Source organism: Neophocaena asiaeorientalis, unplaced genomic scaffold (assembly GCF_003031525.2).
Source record: "Neophocaena asiaeorientalis asiaeorientalis breed wild unplaced genomic scaffold, Neophocaena_asiaeorientalis_V1.1 scaffold99, whole genome shotgun sequence".
Lineage (NCBI taxonomy): Eukaryota > Metazoa > Chordata > Mammalia > Artiodactyla > Phocoenidae > Neophocaena > Neophocaena asiaeorientalis.
In genome coordinates, this window is record NW_020173022.1 from 2,795,212 (window position 1) to 2,813,579 (window position 18,368).

The 18,368-nt window shown below is 41.4% G+C and overlaps 1 protein-coding gene across 3 annotated transcripts in view; it reads right to left on the reverse strand.

The window, feature by feature from the left end:
• The window catches only part of SCYL3 (SCY1 like pseudokinase 3), a 39,422-nt gene extending 21,312 nt beyond the window's left edge, over positions 1-18,110 (reverse strand). The window contains exons 1-4 of one of the 3 annotated variants that reach the window (XM_024742468.1): positions 17,674-18,110; positions 12,304-12,521; positions 3,290-3,475; positions 1,334-1,447 (exon numbers count right to left, since the gene is read on the reverse strand). In XM_024742468.1, coding sequence (XP_024598236.1) covers positions 1,334-1,447; positions 3,290-3,475; positions 12,304-12,468 — 465 coding nt within the window. In that variant the 5' untranslated portion in view covers positions 12,469-12,521; positions 17,674-18,110. The remainder of the gene's footprint in view (positions 1-1,333; positions 1,448-3,289; positions 3,476-12,303; positions 12,522-17,673) is intronic. The other 2 variants (XM_024742467.1, XM_024742469.1) reach the window with 2 other exon arrangements.
• Positions 18,111-18,368: the final 258 nt, after the last annotated feature.

An 18,368-nucleotide genomic window follows, 5' to 3' on the forward strand; every position in this document is an offset into this window, starting at 1 on the left:
ACGTGTGCTGGCTGAGTGCCATGGAAGCCTAGGAGGGAACTACTCTTGTTGGGTAGGGAACGCCTGGGGGAGGGCTTCACAAAGAGGAGACTTAGCCAGATCTAGACTTCAGCTAGGCGTCAGCCGGATCTTACATCCTGCAGAGAACCCAGGGGAAGAAAGGCATCCCAGCAACAGAATGGCACACAAAGAAAGAAGAGGGTGAAAGAGGACCACCCATGAGAACACAGCTGAGATGCGTGCAACAGGATGCAACCGGAGTGTAGCTCAATAACTGAGAGGTATACGGAGCTAAAGGTAGGCTGGGGAGGAGACTGTGAAGGGCCTTGTATGCCACGGTAAAGAATCTGGGACGAACCCCACAGGAAGAATTACGTCCTAGTATACTAACTAGATGTAAGCTGACTTCTGAGAAGAAAGCGATCAACAGGGGCAGAAATAAAAAAGGAATGTCTTAGTGGTGGAAGGAGCATTTGAATTGAGCCAGAGCCCCTGAAGGTGCACATGCAACAAGGCCCCCATGTAGAAGCTGCACACAAGGGAACATGGGAAATTAGGCCGAGCCAGGAAGTCGGGGAGCCACCTCATCAGTAAGTCGGGGAGCCACCCTGTCAATAGGGAAATTATGACGGGAGTGGTATTTCTGTTTTAAAAAGAGTTAAGTCTAGTGGCAACATGCAAAATGGTGAAAACAGGAAACAAAACAGAGAAGAGCAAGGTTGCTCAACCCAGGAGGGAAATACGTAGATCTCTGTCAGACAAAGTTACTGTTCAAGAAGTACCACAGGCAGCAACAACACAGCGCGGCACTAGGAGCAGCTGCGATGCACAGCTCTTAAGACGTGGTGTATGACTCTGGACAACTTGAACAACTGTTCAGTGAACATTTCTAATGTACCTAATATGTGCCAGGCACTATTCTAGGTGGATATATAAAGATAAGTATACGAGACTATCACCCTCAAGAAGCTCAACCACTGGTGAAGAAGACAGACACATGAAGGTAATTTCAATATTAAACATTCAGTGGGAAAATTAAGTACAGGCTACTACAGGAGCACAGAGGATGGGCATTTAATTAAAAATTTGCCCAAGCCACTCGACCTCTTTCAGTCTGATTCCTCAAGTATAGAATAAGGCGAAAAGAATAAATGACTCCTAGTCTCCCCTGGAGAGTAAAATCCCACAATTCTATGGATATGAGTATTGACAAAAAAGTCAAGTCTCTGAATCTGAGACCACACTAACATTGAAGGGAAGTCCCTAGGGGAGAACCACACACCAAAATGCTATCAAATTCTGAATAACAAAGAGGGCCTGTCACCTGGCTTACCTCTGGTGTGGCCTGAGGAACTTTACAGACTGTTTCCATTCCTCCCAGCTTCCAGTGCCCATCTTCACTCACAAACACAGATGATAAACAGACATTGTTGTGTGTGAGGTGTCCCTGGAAAAAAAGAACAGGAAGAAGATTGCCACTCCAATTTTCTGAGTAGAAGTTTTAAAAAACTAAGTACTCATTACAAAAAAAAAAAAAAAAAAATTATGGCAAGTCTTCCTACTTGTGGCATAATAAACAGAACTACAACTTTAAGGAATGACAAATTGAATGAGGCTGCTTAAACATTATGAGGTTAGAAAAAAGGGAAAAAACACAATAGAAAGGCTTATCTCCCCCTGCCTGGTGAGGCAGGTTAATAAAGACGTAAAAGCCACTGCAGGGTTATTACACAACCCCATCTCCATGGGAGTCAGGAGATACAAGTGTCCTTAAACATAAATTTGCAAGTCTTTTTAACCTACATTGTATGCTTCAAATGCCTTTAAAGGTACAATTTATCTTTGCTCCCATAGGTTACTGTATTAATTTTCTCCTCTAAATTCTTTCTCACCTACATTCTATCATGAACCCAGATCCACTTCACCTGAAATCTTGTCAGGAGGCATTAAAAAAATTCTGCCCGAAGAAGAGGAAAATGGAATGATAAGGACCACCAGAAATATCCCACAGACCACAGAAGAGCCAAATTTAAAACTATAAAAAATAGTACAGTCAAATAAATGAGAGGGAAGAAGAAAAAGAGAACAGGGTTGAAGTATGTTTTTCTCCAAACCAGAAATTATTCCAGTAGATAAGTGCATTTTAAATATTCTACCCACCAGATCAAATATGTACACATTTTTATATAAAACACTCCAAGTTATATATTTTTTAAAGGAAAGCTTAAAATAGTATGCATGTGTCTTTCCGCTTGGGAAAAAGCCAAGGAGAATAAGCGCAGAGATGTCTGCTTTATACACACAAGAAATATCTCTGGACTAACACACTGATCATCATGGTTGTCGATGGAGAGAAGTAGGGCGCTGGATTCAAGGATGAGGCAGGGACTTGTTTTTCCCTATCTGCACCCTCATACTATTCAAACTTTTTACCACGTTCATGCATTTCTCCAACAAAGAAAATATTCCTCCACAGTGGGTCATTAATAATTCTACTTATGTGAATCTTAGACATACTCTAAGAGATGATAAATCCAAAGTGATATTTGGAGACTCTGTCTCCCAATAACAGAAAATGTTTTAAAAACACATTAAGATGAGTCAAATGCAAGTGCTTCTAACTTGTAACTGGTGTTTTTAAATCTCAGGTGGGGAGGGGGGCTGCCAAAGGCCTTAATACTTCAGAGTGTAAATTCCATTAACAAACAGTAGCTCAATAATACTGTTAAGAAATAGACAAGAAATAAACAAAATACTCTATCCCCTTCATAGCAAACACTGCCACAGTGTTAGGGGCTATCTCTCTTTGGTACCACCTACTTGAATGGAAAGGGGTGTGTAAAACTCTGCCTCTTTCTAAGAAATGCTAATTTCTTTCTTTAAAATCTAAAAAAAAAAAAACTCCTGAAAACAAATAGGAAGGTTGGTCCATCAGCAGCACTGATGTTACTAAACTTTTATCTTGACTTAATAACAAATACCAGCTGTAGCTATTTTTATATAAAGACTTATCCAAAACTAGAGAGAGACTATAGTAAACTGAAATAAAGTTCTACAAATAACTGCCCAGGGACAAAGAACTTGTTGCCTGTTCGACAAACCACTTGTCTGTCTGTAGCATCTTGTATGCTGTTTTCCCTCAGGAAGCCTTCTGATAAGAATAGTAACTTATATGATTTCTACACATACCGTAATTCACCAGCACTACCCCATATATCAGCCTCCTCCCACCACCCCACCCCCGGTCTACATGAAAGCCTGTGAGGCAGACTGTGTCCAGGTTACTTACTCTGTCATGAAGGAAGATAAGAGCCAGCAATATATCATAGATCCCAGCACAGACCTCTGCAGAAGACAATGTTTCCAAAGCCACTTCCAGAGGCTGCACTCGCTCAGTGACAAGATGAATACCATCTACTTCCACAGTGCAAGATAAAAATCTTAGCAAGCAAGGGTGACGAAGTGTCTTCAAGTGCTTTAAAAATATAAACAGAAGAGTTGGTGAAGTTAATGACTCAAAACAAGATTAACTATAGTTTCATTAACATTGTAGTCAAGTCAGAAAATGTATACTTACATTCAAGGTCTTTTCCAGCTTCTCACCTCTCTCACCTACCCCCCAAGTTCCAAAAAAGGCAGAGAAGAATACGTGACTTGTTCTGACAGTATTCACTTTACCAACATTTACATTACTCTACAGAGAATTCCAGTTCCATTATGGGAGGGTAAGCCCCCCAAGAGCCTAGATCTCCAATGATTATTGCTATAAACTCCTAACAAAGTGCCAAAAACAACTACCTAAGAACTCTGAAAAGTAAACAAAAACACGTAGATTACAGAGGGGAGTCACCCATTGGGGGGAGTTTCCTGGTTCAGGGAATGTCCCTTCTCACAGCTGTGCACTGAAGGCAGTCCCCAGGTGCAGAGCAGTGCAGCAAACGTGGCTAAAACTCTGAGAGAAACCTTGCCATCTTTCTGGCCAGGAGAACCAAAGCAGGGCTGAGTATGAGGAAGCTGTCCCAGAGGAGAGAGAGCTAAGGGAGGGAAAAGGAGATGCCCTAGTTATCTGTATACCTACGCAGGTCTCAGACTAACCCCTGAACCAAACACGCATAGGACAGACCCAAACTAGCATGGCAAAGTTTTGAGAAATGAACTAAGGTTTGAACTACCATGCACAGGAAGGCTAGAAGGCGAGTAGTTAAACAAAAAGAAGAAGCTTGAACCCAAGGGGATTGACTGCCTGCAAACAAAAAACATCAATATTCTCCAGAGGACTACAGCAGAACCAAGGTCTACGCAACAGGACATTCGAAATGCCCAGAATGCAATCCAAAGTCACTCAACTGACAAAGAACCATGAAAATGTGAAAAGACAACCAACAAATATCAACCCCAAGATTGACCACCATATAAACCAGAGAGAGAATTATCAGAAAGAATTTGAAGCAGCTACTATAACAATTCCCCCTAGAGGTAAAGGAAAGAGTTATGAGATAAGTGGTAAGATAGACGTTCTCAGAAGAGATATGAACGTTACATAAAAGAACTAAATGGAAATTTTGGAAATTAAAAATAAAATATTACAAATAAAAACTTCAATGGATGGACTGAAAAACAGAATGATGATGACAGAGGCAAGAGTCAGTAAACCTGAAGATGTTAACCAATCTAAAGAAGAGGAAAAAGTATTAAAAAAAAAAAAAAGATCAGAGCTTCAGAAACCTGGGTGACAATAACAAAAAATTTAATGCATATAACTGGAGTTCCAAAAAAGAAAGAAGAGAGAATTGGGGCTAAAAAATATAATGGCTGAAAACTTCCCAAATTTGGCCAAATACTTAAGTTTACAGATTTAAAAACTTCAATGAACACCAAATAGGATAAATAGAACTACATTATGATCAAACTGCTGAAAATCAAAGATATATTAAAAAATGTTGGAAGCAGCTAGAGAAAAACACCACTGGTGGAGAGAAATAACGAACTGAATGATACTAATTTCTCATAAGAAAACAGAGTCCAAAAGACAAAGGGGAACTATCTTTAAAGCAATGAAAGAAAAAATAAAAGATCAACCCTGAATTCTGTATCTGGCAAAAATATCCTTTAGGAAAGAAGGCAAAATAAAGGCATTTTTGATCATGGAAAATAGAAAAGTTGTTGCTACAAGATTTGCTCTACAAAAATGTTAAAGTTCTTCAAGCTGAAGAGGAAATGATATCAAAGGGAAACTTAGATCTTCAGGATTGAAGGAAGAGCATCAGAAATCAGAAATAATAAACCTCAGGATAAATTTGAAGGCTACTTTTTACTTCTTATTTAAAATATAGACACCTACGTAAAGTAAATATTGTAACACTGCCTGGTGAGGTTGTCAATGTGTGTGATGTCTATGTATGCCTGTGTGCTAGTGTGCACATACAGTTGATATATATGTAACCAAAGAACGGCAGGGCTGGGGGCTGGAGACACCTACATGATTCCAAGGCTTCTACATTTTATTTGACTGTGGTACAATACTAACCTAAAGTAGACTATTAAAAGTTAATTATGTATACTGAAGTCCTTAGTGCAACCATTTTAAAAAAATAAAGAAATACAGACCCCAAGTCAAGATAAATTAAAATGGAATACTAAAAAATACTAAAATATTTAACCATCTTTAAAACTTCTTTTTATCATCTAGAAAAGTGATCGTCAAAGGTTTTTGTTCACACACTTCACATCAGTAAAAAGGTTAAATATGTAGTTTATGCATAATATATATGAATGTGTAATATATATTTTGTATATATATGTTTATATATAAAATACATATACTACTATAAAACACCCACAAAATAGAAAGTACCAGGACTTTCTTGGTGGCGTAGTGGTTGTGAATCCACCTGCCAATGCAGGGGACACAGGTTCAAGCCGTGGTCTGGGAAGATCCCACATGCCACAGAGCAACTAAGCCCGTGCACCACAACTACTGAACCCGCAAGCCACAACTACTGAGCCCTCATGCCACAACTACTGAAGCCTGCACACCTGGAGCCTGTGCTCCTCAACAAAGAGAAGCCACCGCAATGAGAAGCCCGCGCACCCCAACGAAGAGCAGCCCCTGCTCGCTGCAACTAGAGAAAGCCCATGCGCAGCAATGAAGATCCAACGCAGCCAAAAATAAATAAATGGAAAAAAAGATAAAGTACCAAAATAAAAGATTAAAGGTAAACTTAAATAGACATTCTTGATATATTTTCCCCAAATGGCAATGAATCATACTGCACAATCCCTAGGGTATGGATAACCCACTTTAGAACCTCCTAATATGGAGTATTCTCCCCCAAAACACACACCGTTTTCCTTTGTCCTATTTTCTTAGCAAAGAGTATACACAGATGGATGACAAATATAAAACAATTTTGTGTCTGAACCCGAGATTAATTCTGTTGAGTTGCTTTCCTTCCCTGGTTGGTTTTATGACAGACTTACCAGATCCAGATTTTTCCAATCTCCACCCATGCTGTTTATCCTCTAAAATTTGACATGAGTAACTTAGGAGATCCATAAGCCAAAATTCCCAACCCAGGTAATAATCTTATCATGTATTTACAGCAAAACTTAAACGCTGGATTGGTGGTTTTCTTTACAAATCACCCAGTTTTTCTAAAAGAAATTACATGACTTTAAATCTCTGAGCTGTACCCTGTACAATCCACTGGACATTGGGGAAGGCTTGTAAACCAATCATCGAATTGGGAGGAGACTGATGGAAAATTTCACTTGGAGAACAGCCCCCAATATAATATCAGGTTTCATTTTCACAAATAAGCACTTAGTTTGGAATGTTCCAAAACATCCAGTGGGATAGTTTAAGAGCCCATAACCCAGCACTGGTGCAAGTTTTATATCAGTCACCTCACACTTGTCTATTAAACTTCTCCCAGGTAAGATCATAGGAGAATCTTCTGAGTGGATTCATTTGCCCAATTTATTTTCTTATCTCAAATTTTGCCAACTCTGGGGATAGCCCCGATAGAATTTTTTGTTTATTCTTAAGAAGGAAGCGTTACCTTCCCCTGATTTACTCTAATAAACAACAAAGAGTTAAGAAAATTTTTTAAACTAGCAATTATAAACTATTAATTTGTATATCAGCTTTTAAAACAATCCATACATACCCATATAAATACAGCAAAGGCTCAGATAAGCCAAGAATTGTGCTAGCAGGTTGGTTGAATGCATGTGTGTTAAATGAAGAGAACTTCCTACAGGTATCTTTGGAGCTGTGGTTTCTAAGTAAAATTATGCAGCCTCTTTCATATTTTCATTATAAGAAACATTTCAAATAATTTGCAAGCCAAACATGAAATACTTCATTTTCCCCTGTTCAGGAAAAAGTCTTCATTCAGCTTTTGTGTCCTAGGGCTCTAATTATTCTCCTTTGGTTTTAAATCTTCTTTTATTCTCCTTCTAATACTCAGGGCATACTAGTAAGTCAGAAGGAATGCTACCTGGTCCAGTGCTGGCATGAAAATACACAGTCAATAAATGTTCACCTGATTAATAAATAATATGTTCCATTTTGCTTCTGTTTATCCTTTTAATTTTACATGACCAGCAAAATTCTTTATCCGAAGTGACTTGTTTGTTGAATGAAGAACGGAATAACTCTTGCATGATTCTGAACAAAGCTCTTAACTTAGCAAAAACCTTACTTGTCACTCCCCTTTGGCACACACAATGTTATGCAAAAATTATGCACAGGGCTTCCCTGGTGGCACAGTGGTTTAGAGTCCGCCTGCCAATGCAGGGGACACGGGTTCGTGCCCCGGTCCGGGAAGATCCCACATGCAGCGGAGCGGCTGGGCCAGTGAGCCATGGCCGCTGAGCCTGCGCATCCAGAGCCTGTGTTCCGCAACGGGAGAGGCAGAAAGGTTAGCAGTTACTAATCAAATAGATCCAAGCTTCTGCTGCTCCAAAGAACAGAGGGAACAGCAAGAGGTATTTGCTAAGTGTAACTAGGATATTTTCTCAATGAACATCAATTAAAGACATAAATCGCTCTTGTTCTGGTGAAGAAAGGTGACTGTTGTCAGATGAGAGTGACTTGAAAGCATTTGTCCCAAAGTTACTGAATGCCTATCACATCTCATTCACTGTACTAGGTGCTGGTCTTTGAAAAAGGATTCTGAGTAAGGACCTTTATTATTAAATATGAGTAGTACTAGATAATGTGCCAATATGTATACTTATCTATGCCCACACAGAGATGTTAAGTGTGTGACTCTAGTCTTGAATATGAACTATCCCTACTTTGCAGGAATCAGTTATGACTCAGCTACCCAGAGAATTAATTCAAGCCTTAGGGGCTTAACTTTTCATCACCATTCTACCTCTAATTTGCTACTTCACTTTGAAAACAACACAAAGTAGTAGTTCTTAACTATAGCTCAAATTCACTTACAAGTTTTAAGACAGGGAGAAAGCCTTAATTTTACTCTGTTAAAGAAATAATGACAAAATTACAAGATGCCTATACTAGAGGGCAAGAAATCTTCAGGAAGAAATATTCTTCCTTGTACCCCTAAGATGCAAATCTGAGATAAAGATGGTAAGTATGCTCTGTCTTTAAATGCCCACTGCCTGTAGGTTAGATCATAAACTAGGAATAAAATGCAGAAAGGGAAAGGAATAAAGAATTCTACGTTGTTCCTTAAAAAACTAAACACAGAGCTACCATATGACCCTGCAATTCCACGCCTGGACATGTATCTGGAGAAAAACATGGTCCGAAAGGATACATGCACCCCAATGTTCACTGCAGCACTGTTTACAACAGCCAAGACATGGAAGCAACCTAAATGTCTATCAACAGAGGAATGGATAAAGATGTGGTACATATATGCAATGGAATATTACTCAGCCATTAAAAAGAATGAAATAATGCCATTTGCAGCAACATGGATGGACCCAGAAATTGTCATACTGAGTGAAGTCACACGGAGAAAGAGAAATACAGTATGATATCCCTTATATGCGGAATTGGAAAAGAAATGATACAAATGAACTTATTTACCAAACAGAAACAGACTCACAGACTTAAGAGAACTTATGATTACCGGGGGGGAAGGGATAGTTAGGGAGTTTGGGATGACATGTACACAATGCTATATTTAAAATAAATAACCAACAAGGACCTACTGTATAGCACAGGGAACTCTACTCAATGTTATGTGGCAGCCTGGATGGGAGGGGAGTTTGGGGGAGAATGGATACATGGATATGTATGGCTGAGTCCCTTTGCTGTGCACCTGAAATTATTGCAACATTGTTAATCGGCTATACTTAGATATAAAATAAAAAGTTAAAAAAAAAAAAAAAAAGATTTCTATGTTGGAAAGCCTGCATTTGGGTGCTGCTGGAATACCCAGGTGGAGATATTCAATAGGCAGGTGGAAATATAGATCTGGAGTTCAGACAAGAGGCTTTGACAGATATTTAGAGAAGAAAGGATGAGACTGTGAAGTCTGAAAACTGTGGTGGAAGCTGGCAAAGGGCCAGTTCCATCTGGTGACCCTATCATACCTGAGAGAGGGGGGAATACTTCCCAAGTTCTTCTGAGCAGCTGACGCTTAGAAGCCTTGTAAGAGAACCAGATTTTGATCATGAGGGGAAGGAAATCATTTTTTTAAAAGCTGACGATGTAGGGAAGTTGATTTACTGGAATGAGGGTTGTAAATAGCATAGAAAAGGACTGGAGAGGGAGAGGAACAGAAAGAAAATGTCAACTTAAGGAAGAGCAGTAAAGCATTTTCCAAACAGAATGCAAGCACAGCATTCACCCCTTCTATTTCTTTCTCGTGCCCACACAATGTGGTTCTCAAATATGTTGACCAACCTTTCCACAAAGCAGCCTGAACCCATCATGGAGAAGAGTATAATGTCTCCTAAGGCACTAAACAGAGCACTGACATAGCATCTATATACCTACTCCGATGTGGCTGCTTGGTATAAAGACACTCAGGAATCATTCTTTGAGCCTGTACTCACCATGAAGCCCTAACTAAGCACTTAGATTATATTATAGCAAACCACAGTAACCAAGTTCTGACTCAGGATTTATCATTCCTTATAGGCTATTGGTTAGAAATGAGTCATAATCACCAGTGAGAAAGTTATATACTATTGTAGCTAATGAATTCAAGATAAGATGAGAAGATACGATGGACTTGAAGTATTTCTGATGTTGTTTTGTGGCCAAAGGTTATACTTGCATTTTGTCTTTTTTCAGAGGTTGAACAGTGTGCTGTGATTGTTATTTTTTATTTACAACAGTGGAGGAAGAGCATAATCGTTACCTAACAATATTTGGTAAGGAAAACACTGCTATACCTGCTTGAAACGGTCATTAGAACTATCAGTGGTAGAACTAGGAGCCTGAACTCTAGAGAAAGTGAGGCAAGCTACCTATGGTGTTTTAATACTTCAGGTATCTCAGAAATCAAGTTCCTAAAACCTGACGCAATGCCATACATTTCTCAAGTACTGTAACCTACATCTAAACTCCTTATCGTTTTGTTGCCATTTCAAATTTCTCAGATTCATAGCTCAGGTATTCAAAGCCACATAATGGCCTGAAGAACATAAGAGACAAGTGTGAACTACTTGAAAAGGCTCAGTCATGGCTCAGAAGAGTATGCAGATACCAAGGGGGAAAAAATCCTCCCTCTCAAGCTCTGCAATTCCTACAGCACGGAAGTCCTCAAACATTGAGCGCAGGTCTTTGTTTTTTTCCTGTAGAACCTTTCTGACCTGTGTTGTTCTACTTTCTTGGTACATACACCATAAAGGTTAATGTAATTTTCAAAAATCTTATGGTCTTATGAAAAAAACCCTAAGAATTGTAAATCGCTAGTACTTAATAGAACAGTCGCTCTAAATTATTACTAAAAAAAGTGCAACCTTATCAAATGAAAATAACAGGAAGTATGTCAGATATTAACTGTACATACAGTTAATAAAACAGGGAGGCAAGGCATTTTATCTTTTGCAAAATCACAAAAAAAATTATTAACAATTCCTAGTTGGGATGGAAAAGAGACAAACACGTAGTCTTACCAAAAAGCACAATTACTTAGCAATACAACAGCCAGCTATACTTTTTACCACAGTCCATTAATGGAAAATGCATCCTGAGAGGAACGTTTTCCTCAGGAACCACCTTACAACTGTTAACTTCATGCCTGATCAGAGACATCAAATAATGAACCGGCGTGACAAACAAAATGCCAAAATTATATTACTAATATTACATATTATAACATAGCCCTTTATAATCATAAAAAAGGTACAAACCATTTAAACAGACCTATGAAATAGATATCAATGTTTCATTCTTGTTGATAGTACAAAGTGACTCAAGGTACAGATCATAACTCTAACAAAATAAAGATACCAAATCAATCTGAAAAGTATGCCTGCCATAGTAAACAAAGAAGAGTTAATTAATGCGTGCCTTTTTAGAACCTTCCTGAAGATAATCTGAATGCCTGAATACCCAAAGAAGCAGCTAGCTATCCAAGGAAATATCACCTAATACCTTTGTTTTCACTAAATTTGAAAAGACACCTAGGGCTGTTTTCTTGAATTATATTCCAAAGAGGAATCACTTTTTCTAATAAGAGGCCAGGGTCCCCTGAGAGCAGGTCAGCCAGCATGGCACTGGCACCCTTTACCCGGAGGAGCACTTAGAAGGTGTGAGGCAGGAGGAAACTGAAGCCACCAGAAGTTAACGCTCTAAGCTCCCTCAGCAAGAACTAGAGCCAAGGTCACATTCTTTCCGGGGCATCCAGTCCCACATTCCAGTTTCACATTCTTTCTGGGAGCATCAAAATGCCTCAGGAAACAGTAGCTACAGTTCCTAAAATATTTCATTTCCAGGTCCACCCTCAATACACCAATTAATATGTTGCCCATACTTAATAATAGCATTTTTCCTAAGCTAGATTAAGTCCCTTTATCTTCTATGAGCCATGTAAAATCACCTCCCAAACTTTCTCACTAAAAAAATAGGATGATAAGAGCTATCACGCTGAATTGCATAAAGCTTTTGGCTTACCTATGGTACTTGACCTTGTTGTGCAAGTTGGAGACATTCCCGTGAAGAAAGGGCAACTATATTTTTAAAGAACATGAATAAAAATACTATTCCTTATGACCTACCCCCTTTGAAGTTTATTAATTTCATATTTTAATAGAAAACAAGATGACAGTAAAAAGTACTAACTATTAGGTAGTCACCTATTACAGTACCTTGGCAGCTTTATTAACCTTGTCTTCGTTTTCTCTCTTATACACAAAAACCGAAGCGAATTTGCCATCCTGCAATACAGCGGGGTAAACAGCAAGTCCAGAGGGTAAGGTGAATGGTGGTTCCTTCAGGGCATAGCTCTTCAAAGCGCTGTTCTCTGAGCCCATCCCTTAGGCTGTGAGGCAGGGGTGCTGCAGCTCCTCCTCAAAGCCAAGCAGACCTGAAAGAAAACAGAAAGCATTTCCTAACATTGAGTCTCTATCTGATCCATGAGCCAGAGATAGCCGAGTACCCAGACCCAGGCACTCAAACCTACTAGTTCCTACAACCCTCATAAAGTAGGCTGTTTGACAACAGAATTAGTAAATGTTCAGCAAATTACCTGCAATGCTTGTCAATTAACAACTTTCAGTCTAGAGAAGATACACTTAACCAAACAGACACGCGCGGTTGCCGCTGCTCCCAACCCCCCACTGCGCACACGCAGAACCGTCGCAGTGGAAACGCGATCGAATACAGAGTAAGAGCTCTCCTGCTCCCTAAAACCACTCATGTCCTGCCTCACAGAGGAAAGCGTCGCAAAACTCGATCACTCAAAGATGATGAACTTCTGCAGGTCTAAAATAACCTACAATTCTAAGGAAAACAATACGAACTGGAGAATATTTCTAAAATGATGAAAAACATGTTAACAAATGGAGAGTGCATATAAACCGAGAAAACACTAAAACACCTGTGGATTAATGGGAAAGGAAACAGACTACTCATTGAACGCAAATGACAATAAACATCAGAAAAAGTACAATCCCGTAACTGTCTTCAGAGTTAGGCTAAAAAGGGGAAAATGCAAAATTGTATAATCTCAAATGTTAAAAAGACAACCCACATGTACATGAGATTCCAGAAAATGCAAACTACTATATAATGACAGAAAATAGATCAGTGGTTGCCTGGCGTGAGGGCAGTTAGAGGGGCCACAGGAGAGGAAAGGATTACAAAAGGGTATAAGGAAACTTTGGGGAGAATGGATATATTCAGTATTTGGATTATGATTATAGTGATGAGGGATCTATAGCTATAGCTATCTATATATATACGTACACATGCATACACACACACACACACACAAGAAAAAAATATGTAAAGTATCAACAGAGGTTTGTTGTGGGCATCAGATCATGGATGATTCACATATATATACAAACATAGACACACATTTGCCTGCACCTCCCAAATCTTCCATGAAAGAGCATATCTTTCTTTACAACAGGGATACAAACTCACATGGTTACAAAAGACAATGCACAGCAATGCAGCAGTATTGGTGGAACAGCAAAAGGCCTACTGTGTGCACAGGCACCTACTGACTGGGCTTGCACTCTGACGGGAGCCACCATCACAAGGTTCCAACCAGGACTGCCATTTCAGAGTTGGCAGGTCACACCATTTACCATAAAGAGCCACGAGCCTGAATAGTTATGTGGAAATTTCCTATTTTCCAACATTGGCTCAAATGTTTTTAAACCTGTACAGGCCAAACAACACATGTCTGAAAAGTTTGTGGCAGTCAGTTTTCAGTTCTGGCTTTACCATTATTTAAAAAATAGAAGATAAAAAGAGTTCTTACTAACTCTGGCAGTGTGGGAAACAAGTTGCTAGTTCTAAAAAACAGCCCCAAATTCTATGTGGATCTTTAAAAAAATTCAGTTTAAAATCTGTATCCTTTGGGTAAATATAAACCCAAGAATCATTATATACTGGCCTTCTATTTGGATTTTTTTCCACTTTGGTGAAGTTCCATACAATGCTTACAAGGTTATCAGAGTATGTAATGCTGCTCAAAACAGATACCCCAAACAGAGAATTTCAAGGGCCTACAGACCCACATACGTCACTGAATAAGGAACACAACACGTATAAGGGCTAAAGCTACCTAAAATTGATGTTTTTTTTTTTAAACCCAAGAATGTTTCTGAGGATAAGAACTAAGCTGGATTTGTAACAAATTCACTGAGTTCCTACCTGCCAAGCAATTTCTCTTTCTTAAGAATGATAAAGTAAAAAAAAAAAAACGAAAAACAGTATTAAAAAGTATCTCAACTACAGTTGACCCTTAAAAAACGCAGGGGTTAAGGGCACCAACACCCTCTCAGTCAAAAATGTGAGTATAACTTTACAGTTGATCCTCCACACCTGCAGTTCCACATCTGTGGATTCAAACAACGCAGGGGATTCAACTAACTGCAGATCTTGAAGTACTGCAGTGCATATTTATTGAAAAAAATCTGCGTATAAATGGACATGTGCAGTTCAAACCCACATTGTTCAAGGGTCACCTGTGTATGTAACACTCACTTTTCTACTGGGACTACAAATAAAATTAGCATTTATGTAGGATCTTGGAGAAAAGCAATTACTGTTAATTCCCCTATTCTGGAGATGGTGTGGTGCCTGCAGCAACCTCCCACTTCCCACCCCAGTCGGGAGGGTCATGTTTAGCACCTGCCTTCTTCTTGGGCACACTTTATGGGTCAGGTGCCTACCCTGGGCCAAAGGGCAGTCAAATCACACATTAGCCATCTCTAGGACCCATGACCTGGATGAAGAGCTAAGCTGGACAATCACTGTCTGCCCCAGGAATCTGAATGAACGTGAGATATGTTTGTTTGTCTGTTAGCAGCACAGCTGAAGGTAAAAGGATGCCATAAGGTAGAGTCAGGGCTATGGCAAGCCAAAGCCATGTAAAAGCAGAAACCTGGCAAGTACAGAGGAAGCCAGCTGGCAGCAGGAGAAGGAAAAGCAAACACTGGGAGAGTAACTTAGATTTAGAGAGTCACATTACTACTCCAACTCGAGGCTACAAGAAGCCCAGCTTCAAATCCACTGCCTCACTGCCACCCTTACAATCATGGGTAGCCTGAGGCACACCTGAGGTAGCCTGAATGGGTCCATGTTCTTTGAAACCAACTGCCATTTCATAAGCAGGAGTTCTTTTTAACTCCTCTTGTCTGAAAAACCAGTCAGACTAAAGGAAGGCGCTAGAGAAATGCTACTTCGAAAAGTGTATATCTGAAGCTAGTCTAACTTCCCTCTCTCTCTTAGCCACAAAATACAGCTTTCCAAAATCCACACATAAGGAATTGCTGCAAGAAAATAATCTTCTTGGCAGAAAATCATGCCATTCACTTAGCTTTAATATTACTCTCCAAAGGAGATAAAATGGTCCCAAGAGTCAGGGACACGCTCTGGCTGAATGAATGGCAGTCAGCAGAGGTACAGCAATGGACAATCAATGAACTTAGTCATTTCTAAATAGCAAAATACCTTCTTGTGGGAATACTGGGCCTTACAACACCTATTAACCTTTCATTTAATATTCTGAATTCCACTATAAGATCATTAACAATTTAGGGTTATAAAAAATTTAGGAAGAGGTTAAAACTGACAGTTTTTCTTAGCAGTATGTATTTGGGTCTAAGACCCCAAGAAATGCCACTTAAAAATTTAAAGGAATGAACCCCTTCCTGTGAGAACTCAAAAGGCTGACATTTTATTGGTTTGAAAGCATGATTAATGTTGACAGAAGTCTACTGATACCATCCTGCAATGCTTACAGAGTAGCTGGGTTATAGCCTATGTCCAGTGAAAACTTCATTAGGGGGGAAATAATAAGATGTGCTGTTGGGCTTCCCTGGTGGCGCAGTGGTTAAGAGTCCGCCGGCCGATGCAGGGGACATGGGTTTGTGCCCCGGTCCGGGAAGATCCCACATGCCGCGGAGCGGCTAGGCCCGTGAGCCATGGGCGCTGAGCCTGCGCGTCCGGAGCCTGTGCTCCGCAACGGAAGAGGCCACAACAGTGAGAGGCCCGCGTACGGCAAAAAAAAAAAGATGTGCTGTTGACTGCAATCTGATGGTCTTAAAGCAGTAATTCTTAATTTCACAAAACTGTACCCTAAGAGGCACAAAAACGGTTGCTATCAACAGTGCTTTAAAAATGATAATTCAGCTAAATGGGCCTTACTGAAATGTAATACTGATAAACAATAACACCTGGACTTCCAAAATACTATCTTTTTTGTTTTAAGGAGTAAAGGGGAAAACACCAAATCGTTTAACTTTGAAATTAAAAAGTCACAAAAAGGCAGAAAAGGATATTGTAATACTAGCATGGGTATTTTGCAGAATTTACCATCTCCACACTCTATAATAAAATGTGGGGTACACAGTTTCTGACTTGATTACGCATCATGGTCTTCTCTTTAAAATGTTGTTCACCTATCTTCCTCCACCCTTTTGCTTCCTTGGGCAGCACATCAAGTTTCTGGGCCACCTGTGGGACTAAAAGCCCTTGTCTAGGTCACTGGACAACTCATACACTAAACTAAGAAATCAGTGTCCTCTGGGGAACTCTCCCTCTGTTCTTTTCACAGCAAGTAACTGAGATGATCGTTATCCTAGCTCCCTCAGCTTGGAAGTTTCAACGATAAGGGCTTGCACTGTGAGTTCAAAGGACACCCGGTATTGATTGGTATTTCGTTATCTAGTGATAACATGACTTCGGGCCCTTTGCTTTGCTCTGTTTCACGTATATATTCCCTATATTGAACTCAATCCGGCGATACATTATGAATCCTTTGCGTACCGAAAGAACTACGTATGATTTCTGCTAAAACATGGGATGTTATGTGGGTATGCACACAGGGATTCCAAAATTCAGGACCCAACTCTGAGTATTCACACGGTTTCCAACATACGATTTTCCCAGAACTGTTTCATCTTCATTCTAAACAAAATGCACCACCCAAAGACAGGAACCAGCTGGGCCTCTGGGGGCCTGGCACTGGTCTCGGATCGAGAATAAAGGCAGTATCCCAGCGCGGACGCAACCCCAGGCTCCCCGCGGCTCGGCCCCGCCGCTCACACTCGCCCTCCCCGCGGCATGGAGGACGGCCCGGGCGCGGGGGCTGGGGGCCAGCGGGGTCTGACCGTGACTCCCCGGGGTCTCTGAGGGGCGGTGGCGGCGCTCCCGCTTAGCTGGCCCCTCACCTTCCACACCTGCCCGCGAGGCCGGGCTCCGCAGCTTCCTTCGACAGCTCCGGCCGCCAGCGCCGCCCCGGGCGGGGGTCGCCCGCGAAGCCCAGGTTAGCAGGGCGCCCCGCAAAAAGCAGGAGGAGACTGCACTGAGGTGGGGAGCAGAGCTCAACCGGCAGTGACACCACGACGAGCTCGCCCACGAGCGGGCCCCAAGCGCGGACCAGCGAGCGGGGCGCGCGTTCCCTACCCCCCACCCCCGCGCCTCGCTCCCGGCCCGGCCCCCTCCCCAGCGGCCCAGGCCCGCACTGACGGAGGACGCAGCGCGGGGCTCCCTGTTACCTGTGGGAGGGCGGCCGGGGAGGCGGCCGAGGATCTTAGCTTCGGTCCCCTCTTCGCCCCCTGTTGACACCAACCACCCTCGCCTCCCCCGTGATACTCTGGCCACTACACCCACAATCTTCTGAGGTCCGGTCTCTCCGGCACCATAGAGACGGGTCCGGAAGCCGGACAGGATACCAGCCTTCAGCCCTACAACGCCACCACTGGGGCGAAAGAACCCGGAACCGAGATGAGGTGGCCTCGCTAGTGATTCTCAGGCCGGTGCCATCTTGAGTATGGGCGGCGGTGCCGGCCCAGCGGTTCACTCTCTGTCCCCAGCCGCCTAGTTGGTCAGTGAAGATGTCTCTTTTCTTGGGCTCTGAGTTGAACGTGCAAGTTTGCCTTGATTTTAATTTTCAGCCTTTTAACCGCACGGTCTTAACTGGATTTCCGCCCGAACCTAAAATGGCCGCCGGTCGCCTCTGACAAATAGAAAAGGGGCAGGACGGAGAATAGGAGTACTCTGGGAATTGGCGAGGACTTTTGGGAGAGTGACGTCACTCACCCCGCAGCCCTGATTGGCTGCGCTGCGTGGGCGGAAGTCGTACGGATCCGCTACTGAAGCTGGCAGAGGTAGAAGGGATTCCGGCTGAAGCCCTTTCAAATGGGAATTCTGAAGTTATGCTTAAAGCAGCGGAGAGTCAAATTGGGACTAT